This window comes from Urocitellus parryii, chromosome 11 (assembly GCF_045843805.1).
Source record: "Urocitellus parryii isolate mUroPar1 chromosome 11, mUroPar1.hap1, whole genome shotgun sequence".
NCBI lineage: Eukaryota > Metazoa > Chordata > Mammalia > Rodentia > Sciuridae > Urocitellus > Urocitellus parryii.
In genome coordinates this window covers 73,704,031-73,721,667 of record NC_135541.1, presented here as the reverse complement: position 1 = coordinate 73,721,667, position 17,637 = coordinate 73,704,031, and the positions used below count along the sequence as shown (strand labels likewise).

General features: G+C 32.7%; 1 protein-coding gene across 3 annotated transcripts in view; it reads right to left on the bottom strand.

The window, feature by feature from the left end:
• Window positions 1-17,637, bottom strand: part of Fnbp1l (formin binding protein 1 like) — a 110,108-nt gene that overhangs the window by 36,570 nt on the left and 55,901 nt on the right. For all 3 annotated transcript variants that reach the window (XM_077791030.1, XM_077791029.1, XM_026403092.2), the window contains exons 2-5: window positions 11,353-11,468; window positions 3,728-3,781; window positions 2,198-2,345; window positions 1,385-1,447 (exon numbers count right to left, since the gene is read on the bottom strand). In XM_077791030.1, coding sequence (XP_077647156.1) covers window positions 1,385-1,447; window positions 2,198-2,345; window positions 3,728-3,781; window positions 11,353-11,468 — 381 coding nt within the window. The remainder of the gene's footprint in view (window positions 1-1,384; window positions 1,448-2,197; window positions 2,346-3,727; window positions 3,782-11,352; window positions 11,469-17,637) is intronic.

The following is a 17,637-nucleotide window of genomic DNA, read 5'->3' as shown; positions in this document are numbered from 1 at the left end:
GAAAACACTCCCTAAAAGTCTTGCTGAAAGCAATCAGGAAGAAAATCAAAACAAAAATGAAAATAGACTATTAATATATCTAAGAATTCTCAATCAGCACTGTTGGCAGAATTTTTTTTTAATCAGTGACAGTTACATGGTAGAAATTAATGTAAGTTTTGAAAGTGCATTTTTATTTTTTTTTATTTTTATTTTTTTTTAAATATTTATTTATTTTTTTAGTTCTCGGTGGACACAACATCTTTGTTTGTATGTGGTGCTGAGAATCGAACCCGGGCCGCACGCATGCCAGGCGAGCGTGCTACCGCTTGAGCCACATCCCCAGCCCGAAAGTGCATTTTTAAAAGCAAAAGAAAGGGGCTATGGCTGTAGCTCAACAGTAAAGAGCCTGCTAATAAGCATGAGGCCCTGGATTCAACCTATAGCACTACAAAAACAAACCTAAAACCATAAAAGGTAAGAAAAACAGAACATACCACAAATATACACATGAATTTTTAAAATCTTGATCTTAAAGTCCTTTTCCTAACAACCACAGACAAAACAGATTAACTTAACATGATGAACTTCCTTCGGCATAATTCTCAAAGAATATAGCATTCATCATAAAAATATGCTGGTAAAGATTAAACTGCCTGATAACTTGAAGGATCAAATAAAATATGCTATAAAACATCATTTAATACTGTATTGTAAGTCAGCTATAGTATTTCATGTAGACATCTTGTTTTTCAAATTACTGTAAATCAGAAACCTTAAGAAAAACCACATCAGTGAGTACCTTGGAAAAATTTATAAATTATTATGCTTTCATAATTTTTCCCTTAAAGTATCTTTCCCCCATAATATGATATTTACTTATCAGTAGCCCAATATTAAGAGCATTTACAGAATCACTTAACTTAAAGAAACACTCATATAATTTAGTTTACTCTCTTCATTTTTTCATATGTTAAAAATAAGTTAAGAGATTGCTGAAGGCAATCGGGAAGAAACTGTGCTAAAAAGAAAAAAAGGTGGAACCAGAGTCTTGGTTCCCTCAGTCTCAGTCAACTGGTCTTCTGAGATCTAGCACTACTTCTCTACTTCTTCTACCTTTATTAATATTTTTTAGTAAATACACAAAGTCCAGGCAAATATCCCAAAATATTTACAATGATATGAAGATTAGAGTTTATACAAAACATAGAATCACATATAGGAAAAAAAGACAAAATGATCTCACATCCTCGTTTATACTTTATTGGCTACTGTTCAACAAAATAAACATCAAATTATGAGTGATACATTGAGAAATATTAAACTCAAATAGATGTAAAAATCTAACAGACATTAGGGGTAATCTAGTCTACAAAATTTTAACAATTAAAACACTGAAACTCACATTATCCATCTGTTTCCAACACATGTCAAGGTATTGCTGAGCTTTTCGTCCTTCTTGGAGATGCTAAAGATTATAAACACACCAAAAAAACAAAGAAAACAAGCAAAAATAATTACTCTTAAATACCAAATAAATTCCATTGTGCCCAAAAGGCTTTTTAACTTTATTTCCCCCCAAGGTACTAATTACATAACTTTATCAAGACTTATGAAGAGAGTAAAGAAAAAGTCTCTAAAATGTACTTTATAGGATATTATTTCAACACTTAAATACAACCTTTAAAATATACATAATATCTAGAAAAATAATGATTGTCTTCAATAGGAGTGGACAAAGGTTTTCTATAAAAAGTCAGACAATATTTTAGGTTTCCAAGCCACATGGTATCTTCTAAAATACTTAACTCTGCCAATGTGTACAAAAGTGGCCACAGACAATTTGAATTATGAATTAGTCTATTCCAATGAAACTTTATGAATGCTAAAATTTAAATGTGATGAAGTTTTCAGATGCTACAAAATATTTATTCTAATTCTTTATTAACCATCTGAAGATACAAAAACCATTCTTAGCTTGTAGAAACTAGAAAACAAAAATAGATGGTAGGCTAATTTTTTTCCATGGACTATCATTTGCTAAATCTTAGTCTTAATTCCAAAAGGATCATAAATGAGCAAGAATAACTTGCAAAAATTTTTAGCTACAAGAAATTTAACAGAAAATCAGTTTATGCTGAAAACGGGTTTTTTGAAAAACAAAACATTTCTGTGAAAATATTTCATAAAACTATTATAATTGGATAAAAATAATTACCATCTTTCTTTCAGTTTTCAGATCGTGAGCATATCTCATTAATTCACCATAAACTCGGTGCGCCATTTCTTCTGCTACTACCTCTCGCTGTCCTGCATAGTCATTTAACTCATTAAGGATATTAAAAAAGGCTATGCACGAGGTAAACCTGGCAAAAACATATTAAAAGTGGTGAATATATTTTTACTTGCACTATAAATGTTTTTTTGTATGGTATAGATTGAGCCTAACACTTGATAAATTTTAACATATTCAACCTAAACTGAAGTTACTAGTTCTAAAATTAACTCCATATGGAATGAATCCTGCATTAAGCTCAAGTTGTACAATTTTTGTATATCTTCAAGTAGCCTTTAATTTATAAATAAAGGGATATTTGGGATCAAAAAATAATAACAATACTACCTGCAGACTCTTTTGGCATACTGGAATCTCTTTAGGTTGTCAACTGACTGGCCTGAGCTTGGGAATGAACTTGGTTGGATTCCTAGGCTTGGCAGCTGAACCTGTTGCAGAGATGATGCACTTGCTCTCGAGGACAGAACCTGCCAATCATACCACTCAAATGCATCTCGATGGCTGATCTACAGAACAACTTTGCTAGCAGCTCTGGAGACAGCTGCCTGTATGCCTGCCCACATCCTGAATGGAAGTGAAGAGCCATTTGGTTGGCATCAAAGAGGGGTAGAAGGGTCAAAAATAAGGGTAAGAATGTGTGTGGAGGGAAGGAGAGAAACAAAGAGAACCACTATTAAAAAGCATACATCTACTTTGAAGGAATATTCTCTTATTGATGAAAGATGACTACTCAGATAGGGCTCTGTTAACAGCAAATCTGAGAATCCTAATAAGTGACAACTTGACACAAAGTTGTTAAGTTCTAATCTTTTTGTTTCCACATTTTGTAGCCACATTTTTGACAAAAAGCTAAAAAAAAATTTCAGGGTTCAAAAATTACCCTTAAAATCTCATCCCTTTCCTACCTTTAAACCAACAAGCCAAATTGTATTACTACCTATAAGAGTAAAAGGAAGGATCTAAAAGCTGACAGCTACAAAATAAGGTAGGGGGAAAATAAAAATTTTTTTTAAAAACTCCTCTCTCTTCTGGAGACTATATCATTCAAGTGGAGCCCTAATTCAGTTTACCTAGAAATCTTCTTAAACTATAGTGGAAAACTGTTGATCAAGCCCACTAAAGTATTTACCCATATAGGAGAAACAGTAGTTTCCCCTTTCTTGAACACTGATTTTCTTATTAAAACAAAACCTTATTAAAAAATATTTTTAGTTGTAGATGTTCACAATACCTTTATGCTGTTTATTTAGTTGGTTGTTTTTGTTTTTTTTTTTAAATATGGTGCCAGGGAATGAACCCAGTGCCTCATGCATGTTAGGCAAGCACTATACCACTGAGCAACAACCCCAGCCCCTAACAAACTTTTAAAATAATAACAGCATTTTTAATAAATAATAAAAACAAGTTGTTTTTTATTTTTAATATGCATTAATTAACTGGTATATGATTTACCTTGGCTCTTCATCTTTGGATGACCGTTTTGGACAATACTTCTTAACCAGATTTCTATAGGGGGAAGATTTTTAAAAATTTAAAAACAATATAGTTGTTGAAATTAAAATACTTTAGAAGTCTCACAATTTCATGATACAAACCAATGAAACCAGTAATATGATCATCTACTATCAAACATAATAATGGGATCTTACTTACATTTCGTTCTTATAATACTGATAACTGTAGAAAGGAAGCTCATTTCTGTTTTATATGAGTATAAAAATAACAATTTGATTATGTTATCAAATAACAGAAAAGAAACATTATCACTCTTTTGTTTTGCAAATCAGGGATTTCAACACTAAGGTAAAAAGCAGATGTTTACTCTTAACTCCACAACTAAACTTTTATATGAAAATCATTCTGTGACCCCTTAACTGGCAAAATAATTCATTACACTGTGACTTGTAACTATCTCTTCTTGCATCTATATCTGTTCACAACATTCTCAACTAAAATGCTACCTTATTTCATCTTTATGAAATCAGAGGCAGACGAGCACATGGACGCTGGAGCCAGACAGGACTATGTGGATTTGAATCCTGGCTATTTTCCATAGTGTATATATGATCTTGGGCAATTTATTTCTCTATGCCCTAGTTTCCTATAAATGTTGTCAACAGTACCTACTCCATAGATTTATGAGAATTAAATGAGATAAGGTATTTATTACACAGTACTTTATACCATGTTTCGAAAAATGTGGTACATGAGCTATTGAGTGTACACAGATTCTTTGAAGAGTAATTTTATGCCTGTTGAATCTAATAACAATAATAATAAAAAGTTAGAGCCTATATTTTATATGTCTCTTTTTGTGTCATTTTCCTAGTATTTAATTTTTATTGTATTTTATATAAGCGTAAGAACACAAATGTATTGGGAACTAAAAAGAAATTGGTCCATTATCACCAATAACTTGAGAAGCACTGCTTTAAACCATAAGCATTTTAAAAATAAATGGCCCTAACATTTCTCAAATAAATACTAAAAGTTATCACTGTCTTAATTACTTTCAGATTTGTACCACTGCATCCCACTTATTCAATTCAGTTTATTCATTCCACAATTGGTACTATGCAATTGTGGTACATCAGAAATCAAAGTTTACCCATGTGTAAGATATTCTTTTGAAGGAAAATAGGTTTATACTAATAACAATATATAGCATGATAAGGGCAATGGTAAAGGTATAGAAAGGGTACTATGACAGAAAAGGAAGACCTACACCCAAACAGGGGTAGGTAAAAAAAAAAACAGATAAGACACTGAGTTCAGATCATCATATATTGAGCTCCTGCCGTCAAGAAACCCACCACTTCGTTAGTTGTAAAGTAAGACACAGGATTAAATTTAAAGTTATTAGACTTATGAGTATTTTTTTCAAAAAGCTTTGTTAATATTAAAAAATTCCTCCATTAGTACACATATAACTTATAATTAACTGTATAGGTACATATTCATTTTTCACACATAAGCAATAAAAAGTTCAGCAATCACTGGCCTAGAGAAATGAAATAAATACACACACACACACACACACACACACACACACACACACACACTTACTTATATAGCATTACATGGTGAGAACAATAAAGGGATGTGCAGAGGGGCTTCCCCAGAAAGAAAACTAAAATTTCTGATTCTTTGACTAAGCCTAAAGAGATGAACAAGAATTGGGGAACTGGAAAACCCTAGGGGAATTCTAAACAGAGAAAATCTAAGGAGCAGAGGCAAGGAAACAAGGGGGTGGTGCAGCAGGTGGGCATGACACTAATCACTAGGATAATGCAAATAAGAACCATAATAAGGTATCACTTCATACCCATCAGGACAACTACTATGAAAACGGAAAATTACAAATGTTGTTGGCAAGGATGTGAAAATATTGGTGTCCTTGTACACTGTTGGTGGTAATGTAAAATGGTACAGTTACTATCAAAAACTGTATAGCAATTTCTGAAACAATTAATATAGAATTACTGTATAACCCCACAGCTCTACTTCTGGGTAGATACTCCGAAAATTGCAAACAGGATTTTAAAGAGATATTCATACACCTTACTTCACAGAAAGCAATAATAACAATAACCAAAAGGTGAAACAACACAAATTTTCATCAATTGATAAACATTTATTTGGATAAATAAAATGTAATATATATAAACAATGGAATATTATTTAGCCTTTAAAAAGAAAAAATGCTACAATATGGAAAATGTTAGCATATGGTACAACATACATAATTGAGGACATTATGCTAAATAAAATAAAGCAGTTATAAAAACACAAATACTATATGGCTCCACTTCTATAAGGGACTTGGAGTAGTCAAATTGACAGAAGGTAAAATGATGTCTGTCAATCATTAAGGGAGATAGAAATGGGAATTTATTAATTAATGAGAAGAGTTTCAGTTTTGCAAGATGAGAAGAGTTAAGAAGATACATGAGGTGATGCTTGTACAACAATGTGAATGTGTTTAATATCACTGAATTATTCACTTAAAATAATTAATATAGTAAATTTTAATGTTACGTATTTTGTCACAATTTTTAAAACACACTGAAAAAAGGTCATGATCCCATAAAGTAGTATACATTAAAACAAATTCTTATGTATGTTGTTTAAAGGGACATGCTTCATTCTCAATTTTATCTCTCTCCCAGTGGTAGATACTGAACAGACAGATAATTAGAAGAAATAAAAGAACTTAAATATTCATGCATGAAAGACCTAAGGTAAGAAAATCAAATAAACTTTAATAGATGTAAAGGTACACAAATTGGGTTTTTTTTGTTTTGTTTTGTTTTAAAAAAACAAGCCAGTCCCTAGTTCTACCTTATCTTCAACATGTCCAGAGTCCAGTGTACATAAAATACATTGAATGTGGGCTATCGGTATAAGTATCAGCTCCACAGTATATAAAGAATGAAGTCAACAAACAATTCAACATTATTTAGCATATAATGGGCAAAACAGTATAGTTTTTAGGAAACTGCAGATCTTTTAGAATATTTTTCAGGTGTTAAAGATAGGAAAGAAAGAAAAAATACCTGTTCAATTTAAACTAAGAAAGGAGATTGCCACCATAGATTTAAGTATTATAGTTTTCAATCTCAGTGGCTTACAAGGCTGAGACAGGAGGATCACAAGTTCAGGCCAGCCTCAGCAATTTAATGAGGCCCTAAGCCAACTTAGTGAGACCCTGTCTCAAAATAAAAAAAAAAAAAAGGGCTGAGGATATGGCTCAGTGATTAAGCATCCTTGGATTTAATCCCTGGACAAAACAAACAAAGTATTATGCTTTTCAGAGAAACTTTGTTCAGCAACTTAATAACTTATTTTACTTATGTTAGAGTCATAAGAGAACTACATAATACCTTCATACCCCAATATTCAAAAATATTTGCATAAAACAAATTTAATAAGCAGCTAAATCTGTCTGATTTGCCTATTAATACACATGGGGACACTAAAACATATATTTTACCTGATTTTGGCCTTTAAATCCTCTTTACTGAAATGTTCATTATCACAATATTCAAACAACAGGCTTGAATTTCTTTTTCTTTTCTCCCACACTCCACCCCTCTGCAGTGGAGTCTAAACCCAGTTGGCCTCTACCACAGAGCCACACCTCCAGCCCTTTTTATTTTGAGACAGAGTCTGATAAATTGCTTTAGCATTTATAGCACTTTAGCTGAAGGACTTGGAATTCTTCAGCCCCAGCATTCTGAGTCTTTTGGATTATAGGCCTACACCACCATGCCCAGCTTCTTCACTTCTTCCTTCCTTTTTTTCCCTCTAGGATCTCATGCATGCTAAGCAAGTAGCTCTAACACCAAGCTACTTCCCCAGCCCTTTTTAAAATTTTTATTCTGAGACAAGATTTCACTAAGTTGCCCAGGCTGGCCTCGAACTTGCAATATTCCTGCCTCAGCCTTCAAACAGCTTGGATTATAGATGTGTGTGATTATTTTCTTTATTATGAGCTTTCTGTTTTACATGTTAGATTCTGCTTAGATCATTTAATCTTAAAAATACCATTTTAAAATATCAGAAATACGTGCAGCAATTTTTGTCAAGATAGATGAGCCTGAGTTTCTTTATCATTAAAATGGTAAAGTTCATGAATCATTCCACAAAAGTGTACCAATGAATGCCTATGATAAGGCATGGACTCTTCATTTGTTAGAAATACAATGATGACAAAAATCATCAAATGCTTGTGAAGATTAGATAAGAGACCAGTTTATGTAAAACAAAAGTGACACTCCACCTAACTTGCAAATTTAAGTTAGTAGTCTCGTGGATAATTAAGATAGGGAAGAAGAGAGCCATCTTTTTAGGTATAACAAAAAAATGAGATTAATTGGAGCTTCAAGACACACAAAAAAGTATAATAGGAACAGAAATCAATGATCAAAAAACAAAATAAGTTTAAAAAAGTCAACAGCTAAAACATACCAATGATAACTATATGAAGTCCACTTCAAATATACCTAGAAAAAGTAGTTATCTACTAAATCATCAAGAGAAAAATAGTAACAGAGTTAAGGAGAATATTAAAGGCAAAAATTAGAAGGAACTAAAGTAACATTATGCTATCTCTAACTCTACTAACAGGTTTTAAAAATAATAAAAGTAAAAAGTATTTATATTAACTCATCATAATTAAAAAAATAATTTCTAAATAAAGTCTAAAAATCCTAAGTATGTATAATCTTTCCCTTAAGAAGGAAATGAAAATAAGTAGGGCTTCTTGAAAGTGCTGTTTGTTTAAATAAACTTTACTAATGAGAAAAGCATTTTCTTGAAAGAAAGGACTTCTAAATTATTAATGCTTTTTTACATATCCTTATGGGAAAATACACAGACCTAAATTTGTAAAGGATATAGTTCAATTTATACAGTTACAAGTGTTACGTTATAAACAGATGTGTTGGAAAGAATATGTTATGTAGATTTTAGATAATTATTGTCTGTAACATAACTCTTCAAATATCTAGATATACTAGACATTGGTGTTATAAAATAATTCTCAACACAGATCTATTAATTTTCTCTATGGTGAGACAATAAATGCAATATTAAGAGCTGAGATGCAGCAGCCACATTTGAATCTAGCTAGTTCTTTGTTAACCTCTTTGTACACCTCAGTTTCCTAATCTATAAAAACAGTACTGAAACCTCATTGGGTTTTTAGGAAAATGAAATGTGTTAACAGGTGTAAGTAAGGTAAATGCTCAGAATAGTGCTGATACACTAAGTACTAGATTGTGAATACCAGAAAAATGCCTGCCCTGTGCCAATCACTGAAATAAGGAGAGAACAGAACCAACAAAATCCCTTCACCTTGTAACATTTTTATTTTAGTGGAGAGATTATATTCTGGAGTTAAGAAGTAAAATTTATGTAGGTAGCAAATCACCTAATCCAGATATGTACTTAGGAAGAAGGAGTAATATGACTAGTGGAAACTGAATGAAAAAGTTTCCATAGGATCCAATTCTATAAAGAAAGGTATTCTAAACCCCAAAATTGGACTGGGTATATAGATTAGTGGTGGAGTGTTTCCCTACCATGTACAAGGGCCTGAGTTCCATTCTTGGCACTGCAAAAACAATAGCAATGATAATATTAATGACTAATTTCTGTTGTTCATATATCTTTGTAAACCAAAAAAAAAAAAATACTACATGACTTGAAGTCATCATTTAGCATCAATCAAAATGGACATGATCAATTGTCTGTCTCCAAATGTAGTTATGTACTTTATTTACTCTCATCCTCAAACCAATTCCAAAAGTCAATCAGTATCAAAAAAGTTAAACCAAAGCCATCAAAATACAAGAACACAAGAATAAAGAAGAAAACAATCTCAGGAGCACCAAAAACTAACTGAAAATATTAAGTCTTGCAATATATTTAAAATGTAACCCTTAACATCCTAAATATAATTATTACATAGCAAAAAAAAATAATTGCCTAACTAAGCAGCACTTTTTTTCCTAATATATATGAAATTAACCTCTGTGTAGCAAAAATAAAGGGAGTTAACCAAAAGAATTTTTCCTATTAAAGAGGAGGAAATAAACAAGGCAAACCTCTTTCCTTGGGACAAAACATACTATAAACAGCAGCTGATAATTCAATCATTTACAAGGTATCCATCAAAAGCAACAAATTTCAATGTTGGGGGAAGGGAATGAGCAGATAGGAGCTGAAAGCTCCTAACTTTTCCTTACTCAAGTACCTCAACATTGTCCAAGAATCATGGCCTTTTGAGAATCACTATTATTGAAAGTCACTGTGCTGCATTCCTTAAAAGATGCAAATCACTAATCTATAGCATCTGTACATAACAATAAATTCACTTTCTTATTGAAAAATTATATTTTTTATAACATAACTCAGTTCTTGCCACTTCAATTAAGTAGTGATCAAATCCTGCTTTTTGCAGTAAGTGAAGATGATAATGGTTCTTTTCAGTCTCAAAACAAATAGAGGTAAACAAATCTGTCATTTGATTTTATGAATCCTCTTACTCTAGCAAAACAATGGCCATCAAGTAACCTTTGAGGTCCTAATTATCCTAAACAATATTACTTATTCCACAGTGAAGTTTTATACATTATCAATTTGCATTGGTATCATTCTTCTCTAGAATGTAGGAGCTGAAGGTAAAACATCTGAAGTTAAGGGAGTAGAAAGAATGGTACAAAATAGACCCTGAGACTAAAGGAAACAAGAGCCAAAAGATGGAGATAAATTTTTTCCCTGAATCAAATGTTACTGGACTCTTTAGTCAAGTGTGCCTGTTTAGGTTAGAATTTTTTTTCACTGATAATTTGTAGAGTTCTAACCGCTATAGTTAAATCCTATAGTCTAGCCTCAGACTTTAAGCAATATTGTTATTTAATAAGTTCTAGCAAAGCTGTTAAATTGTGATCTAACACTAATGGTTTTACTGTTTGAGCAAAATTTTAAGATAAATTGCATTTAAGACTAAAATTTTAATTAAACTTTGTCTTGTAACACACATTTCTTTTCTTTTTCTTTTTTTTTTTTTTTTTGGTTGTTCAAAACATTACAAAGCTCTTGACATATCATATTTTATACATTAGATTCAAGTATTTCAAAATCACTTTTCCTCAGTAAAATATACCCGAAAAGAGAAACTCAGCTCACCATATACTCAATTTCCAAGTCTCAAAAATTCTGAAGAAATGTCCAATGCTTTAGATACATTATAAAAGCAAAAAGTTACAGAGGAATAAAAATGCAAAACACAGAATAAAATCCAGGACACTCCCCCCACCCCCTGCTGGTATTCAGTCCCTGATTTTAGAATTTTAAATATCTTTTTGCAATGAAAATATTCACAATTGAGCCAGCCAATATTCCTTGAGCAATGATTTGATTAAATCAAAATTGAAACAAACCAATTATCTAATTCAATCTAATTCTGATAAAAAATATTGAATTTAAGCTATGGAACACCATATTTACATAGTATTAATCTACTTAACACACAATTTCATTTCTAAGAACTGAAAAATAAATTAACTTACCTCAATTGTTTTGCATAGTTCTGTTCAATTTCTATCCTCTCTTTAACAAATTTGGCATATCTTTCCAAGAAGTCAATTCCCCATTGTGTATGCTTGTCTAAGCTGTCGAACTGATCCTACAGAAGGAAAATGAAAATGCACTGACAAAGTCTGAATTTAATGCACAAATATTTTAACCAGCTTCTGATATTTGTACAGACAAACAATGAGGTATAAAAGGAAAAACATTACCCTTTAAGCCTACAAATAGGGGCTGGGGTTGTGGTTCAGAGGAAAGAGCACTCACCTAGCATGCCTGAGGCACTGGGTTCAATCCTCAGCACCACATAAAAATAAAATAAAGGTATTGTGTACACCTACAACTTAAAAAAAAATGTTAAAAAAAAGACCTACAAATAGGTTTCTAAGCAAAAGGTCATGCTACTTTATTCCAAAATGCTTTTTTACCAACACAGTTCACCCCAGTTTCAATACTCTACCCTAATCATCTTTTTTGCAATTAATTTTTATTTCCTTTGAGATCCAACTCAGGCATTACACCCCTCCAGAAAACAGTCCTAAACTCTCTTGACTGGGATAAATGGTTTCTCTAGGTCCCCAAGATCCCAAAAATTACTATCTGATGTTCTTGCTATGCCATATTGAGGGCAGGAATCACTTATTATTCAACTCGGAATTCTCAAGGCCTAAACACCATGCTCAGCACCACTTAGGCACTCAATGAAGAACTGTTGAGCTGAATAAAATCATATATACCTGGGTTCAAATTTTAAGATTAGCCATTCACAGGATGTTTCAGGTTGGGCAAGTTTTTCAAGGGTCTTTGAACTTTTTTGCATCTTAAAGTATACATCCATCACTCAATTCATAGGACTGTGGCAATGTCAAGTGTTCTAAACTGCAGTAAACTTGACACTAACATATTGTACAGTATCATTGTCCTATAAGACTCTTTCAATCCTCAAACATATTTTCTTTCATCTGCAGCCAGAGACACAAACAATTCCCTTCCTTTAAGGATAATCTCCAAATTAACTGATAACTTGGAGAACTCTCTTACATACACATACCAAAAGTCTACAATATATTTCAATATTATCTCTTGATATTTCCAAGATGTCAAAAATTGCCTGGTGTTTAACCATGTTTGCTACTTACAAATTCATCATCTCCTTTCCATTTTATCTTTTTCCATACTATATCATTTTAAATTCTACTAAAAGTGGAGTCTATCTAAACAGCAGAGATATAATTCATCAACTGATCATAGTTTATTATTATTACTCTATTCTTCCAAGCCACTTTCTGATTATCATTTGGCTTCTAAATCAGATTTGAATACAGCAAGAAAATGAACTGCTGCGTAAATTCTGTCTGCATGATATGTTCCATCATAAATTGGAATTCTCTTTCAAACTGAAAAATTCTCAACAAAATTCCAAAGAGAATCCTCTGAAATGTAAACAATCTTTGCTCATTTTTCCAAATTGCTTCAAAGGCTCCTCTTCCCATTAGTTTTATCATCAAATTCTAGGCGACACTTCTTCATCTTTTAGAAAAAAAACTTCAAATTTTTTATTACAAGCCCCATGTTAAAAAACAAACTAAATAAATGCCTCAATTATATGTATGATTATTTATAAGTTAATTGATATACTATTTTTTATAATTTTGAAATCTATATTTTTTCTAGCACTTATTATTTTTTGTAATTTTTAATAATTGTTTTTTAGTTATAGATGGACACAATATCTTTATTTTATTTTTATGTGATGCCTCATGCATGCTAGGTGAGCATTCTACCTCTGAGCCACAACTCCAGCCCCTATTGTTTGTAATCTTGAGGGCTGCCATTCTAACTGGTGTGAGATGAATATCTCGGTGTACTTTGAATTTGTATTTATCCAATTGCTAACAATGTTGAACAATTTTTTCATATATTTCTCAGCCATCTGTAGTTCTTCATTTGCCCATTTATTATTTGGGTTATTTGTTTTTATTGGTGTTAAGTTTTTTGAGTACTTTATATATTCTAGATACATAACTTCTCTTTTTTGGGGGAGTGGTACTAGGGATTGAACCCTGGGGCACTTAACTCCTCTTTTGTTTTGTTTAAATTTAGAGAAAAGGTCTTGCTAAATTGCCCATGCTAGCTTTGAACTCACAATCCTCCTGCCTTAGCCTCTTGTGCCACTAGGATTACAGGCGTGTCACTGCTCGTGGCCCTAAAACTTCTGTCAGAAGAGTAGCAAGCAAACATTTTCTTATAGGATCTCTATTTACATTATTAATTGCTTCCTTTGCCGTGCAGAGGGCTTTTTAATTTGCTATCTCTCGTATAGACCCTTGGCATTATTTCCTGAGCTTTAGGGGTCCAACAGAGAAAGTTGTTGCCTGCACCTATATGTTGGAGTGTTGACCCTATTGTTTTCTTCTAGAGTTGCATAGTTTCTGGTCTAAACCGTAGGTCTTTAATCCATTTTGAGTTGACTTTCATACACAGTAGGAGACAAGATCCCTCACTTTACATATGAATAATCAATCTTCCCAGCACCATTTTAATAAAAGGCTATCTTTTCTCTAGTATGTTTTTGGCATCTTCATCAAGGATCAGATGACTATACCTGGGTGTGTTTGTATCTGTCTTCTATTCTGTTTCACTGGTCTATGTCTACTTTTATGCCAATACCATGCAGTTTTAATTACTATAGTTCTATAATATAATTTGAAGTCAATTACTGTGATGGCTCTAGGACTGCTTTTTTGGCTTAGAATTGCTTTGGCTATTCTGGGTCTTTTATTCTTCTAAATAAATTTTATGACTTTTTTTTTCCAATTCTGAAAAGAATGTTATTGGTATTTTGATAGGGGTTGCATTGGATCTGTACAATGCTTTGGGTAGTATGGTATTTAAACAATACTAACCCTGTCCAACTGTGATCATGGGTGGGTCTTTCTATTTCTTGTCTCCAATTTCTTTCTTCAATGTTCTATAGTTTTCATTGTACAGATCTTTCATCTCCTTGGTTAGATTTATTCCAAGGATTTTTCTGTGAATGAGACTTTTCTTTCTTAGGAGATTCATTATTTGTATATAAGAAAGCTATTGATTTTTTTGTACTGGGGATTGAACTCAGGGACACTTGGCCGCTGAGCCATATCCCCAGCCCTGTTTTGTATTTTTATTTAGAGACAGGGTCTCACTGAGTTCCTTAGTGCCACACATTTGCTGAAGTTGGCTTTGAACTTATGATCCTCCTGCCTCAGCCTCCCCGGCCACAGGGATTGCAGTCTTGTGCCACTGTGCCCAGTTAGAAAGCTATTGACTTCTGTATGCTGATTTTGTAACCTACTACTCTGCTGAATTTATTACAACCAGCAGTAAATTTTAAGTAGGGGATCATACGGTATCACTGCAAACAGTGATAATTTGGTTTCTTCCTTTCCTATTAATTGCTCTAACTGGAATATCTAGTACTATCTTATATAGGAATGGTAAGAGTAGACATCATTGTCTTTTTCCAAATTTTAAAGAAAATGCTTCCAGTTTTTCTCCATTCCCTATGATGTTGGCTTTGGGTTTACAATACATGGCCTTTATGATGTTCAAGTAATTTCCTTTGATCACTATTTTTCATTATTTTTATCATAAATGGGCACTAAATTTTGTTGAAGGCTTTCTCTGCATCTATTTTGATGACCAAGTGATTTTTGTCATTATCCTATTTATATAATGAATTATATGTATTGATTTGCATATGTTAAACCACCCTTACATCCCTGGGATAAAACACACTTGGTCATGCTGTATAATCTTCTTAATATACTGTTGAATATGATTTGCTAATATTTTATTAAGGATTTTTGCATCCACATTCATGGATGTTGGTCTGTAATATTCTGTCATGTGTCTCTATCTGGTTTTGCTATGAGGGTGATACTGGCTTCAAAGAATGAATTTGGAAGTGATCATCCCTTTCTATTTCATGGAATAACTTAAAGGTCTGGCAGAATTCAGCTGAGAATCCACCTGGTCCTCGCTTTCTTTGTTGGAAAGCTTTTTATTATTGCTTCTATCTCATTGAGAATTATTAGTCTAAGTTTGCTATATCTTCTTGATTCAACTTTGGCAATTCATAGATATTTAGAAATGTGTCTATCTCACAGAACTTTTCAATTTATTGGTGTATAAATTTTCAAAATAATCTCTTATGATGTTCTGGGTTTCTGTGGTGTCTGTGGTGATTTCTCTTTTTTCATCTCTATTTTTATTTATTTGAGTTTCTCTCTTCTACTTGATTAGTTAGGCTAAGGGCTTATAGATTTTGTTTAATCTTTAAAGAACCAATTTCATTGAGCATGTGTACTTTTTTTTTTAATTCTCAAATTTCATTGATTTGGGCTCTGAACTCGTTTCCTTCCTTTTATGGGTTTCGGAAGTAGTTTGTTCTTGTTTTTCAAGGGTCTCAAGATGCATTATTGGACTGTTTACTTGAGATAGCTTTCTGATTTTCCTATGTAGGCATTCATAGCTATAAACATTCTTCTTAGAACCTGCCTTTATGGTGTCACAGAGGTTCTGGTATGTTCTATAACTTCAAAAAATTCTTAAAATTTCTCCCCTAATTTCATCTATCATCCAAACATCATTCAAAAGTGTACTGTGCCGGGTGCAACTACATACATCTGTAATCCCTGTGGCTTAGAAGGCTGAGACAGAAGGATCACAAGTTCAAGGCCAGCCTCAGCAAATCCATGACCCCCTAAGCAACTTAATGAGACCATGTCTCAAAATGTGGTTTAAAAAAAAAGAAAAAAGAGAAATGGAGCTAGGCTTCTTCACAACAAAGGAACCAATCAAGAACATGAAGAGAGAGCCTATAGAATGGGAGAATATCTTTGCCACCTGCACCTCAGAGCATTAATCAACACAGCTCATACTTCCACACTCAGTTCATACCTCAAGAAGAAAGGAAAAGATAATCAGTTGGGCACACAGAGCAAACACATAAGCTCACTGACTATTATGTCTACCATAGTGGGAGAGACTCCTTAATTTATTAACTTTTCACCAAGACCCCCTCCTCCTTTTCTTTCTGTTCTTGTTGTTTTCTTTGCTTTATGTTTTTGGTACTTTATATTTGGCTTTTATTTTATTTGAATGCATACTGACCAATTCAAGGACACCTATACATATACATGTCTGTCTGTTTCTATTTATTTCTAGCCTCTTTTTTTTCCAAGGTGTTGTTTTCCCATGCTATGTATTTTGAGGGTTAGAGTTTCTGATTAGCACATTTTTATTTTTTATTTTTTGGTATAGTCTTTGCACTCCTCTATTTTCCTATTCTCCCTCTCTCTTTTTACTATTCCTGACAGCCAAGTTCCATTCTCTCTCCTCCCTTATATTTTTACTTTTATTTTTCTTCCTCTTTCTCATTAACAACATATCCTAAGTCACGAATGACTTTGCCCCATTCATCCTTTGAAATTGCAAATGCTTTTCTACCTTCCCATGTCTTCTTCTTGACTCGGTAGTCAATTCTATCCTTCATAACTCTTAATACTAATTGATAGACATAACGTCTGACCCTAGCACCAATGTCACAGCTATAATTAATATGGCAGAAGTCATAGCACTTATTGTTTGATTTCATTCAAGACATAATTCATGATTATATACTCTTTTTACTGGTGGAAATTGCTGATCCTACTATTTCTGCATATTGTACCAATTAACACTGTAGATATCAAAAGAGGAACTAAATACCTGTCTACTGTTATATACTGTTTGCAGATATTGTTGCTATCAATGAGCTCCTCCCCAATCTGTGTGACGTACCAGTAACCAAAGGGCCACTGTGAACTCGAAAGGCAGAAACTCTGCAGCTTCAGATTCATCCAGATAGATGGATAGACAAACAATATGAATAAGCAGCAAAACAAACCGTCCCAAACAATACAGAATACCTGAACAACATCCTCCATCGACACCACAGTGAAGGAATATCAGAAATAGAATTCATAAAGTTCATGGTTAAACTGATCTACAAGTTAAATGTTGATGTAAGAAATGAAATCAGAGAAAATATAAGAAGTGAAAGAATACTTCAATAAAATTAGTCAGAAATCCTCAAAATGAAGGATTCAATAAACCAAATTAAATCTTCATTGGAAAGCATCACCAGCAGACTAGACCACTTAGAAGACAAGAGTTTCAGGCAATGAAGACAAAATATATAATGCTGAAAATAATATTGAGTACAGAGAAAAGTCATTAAGAAA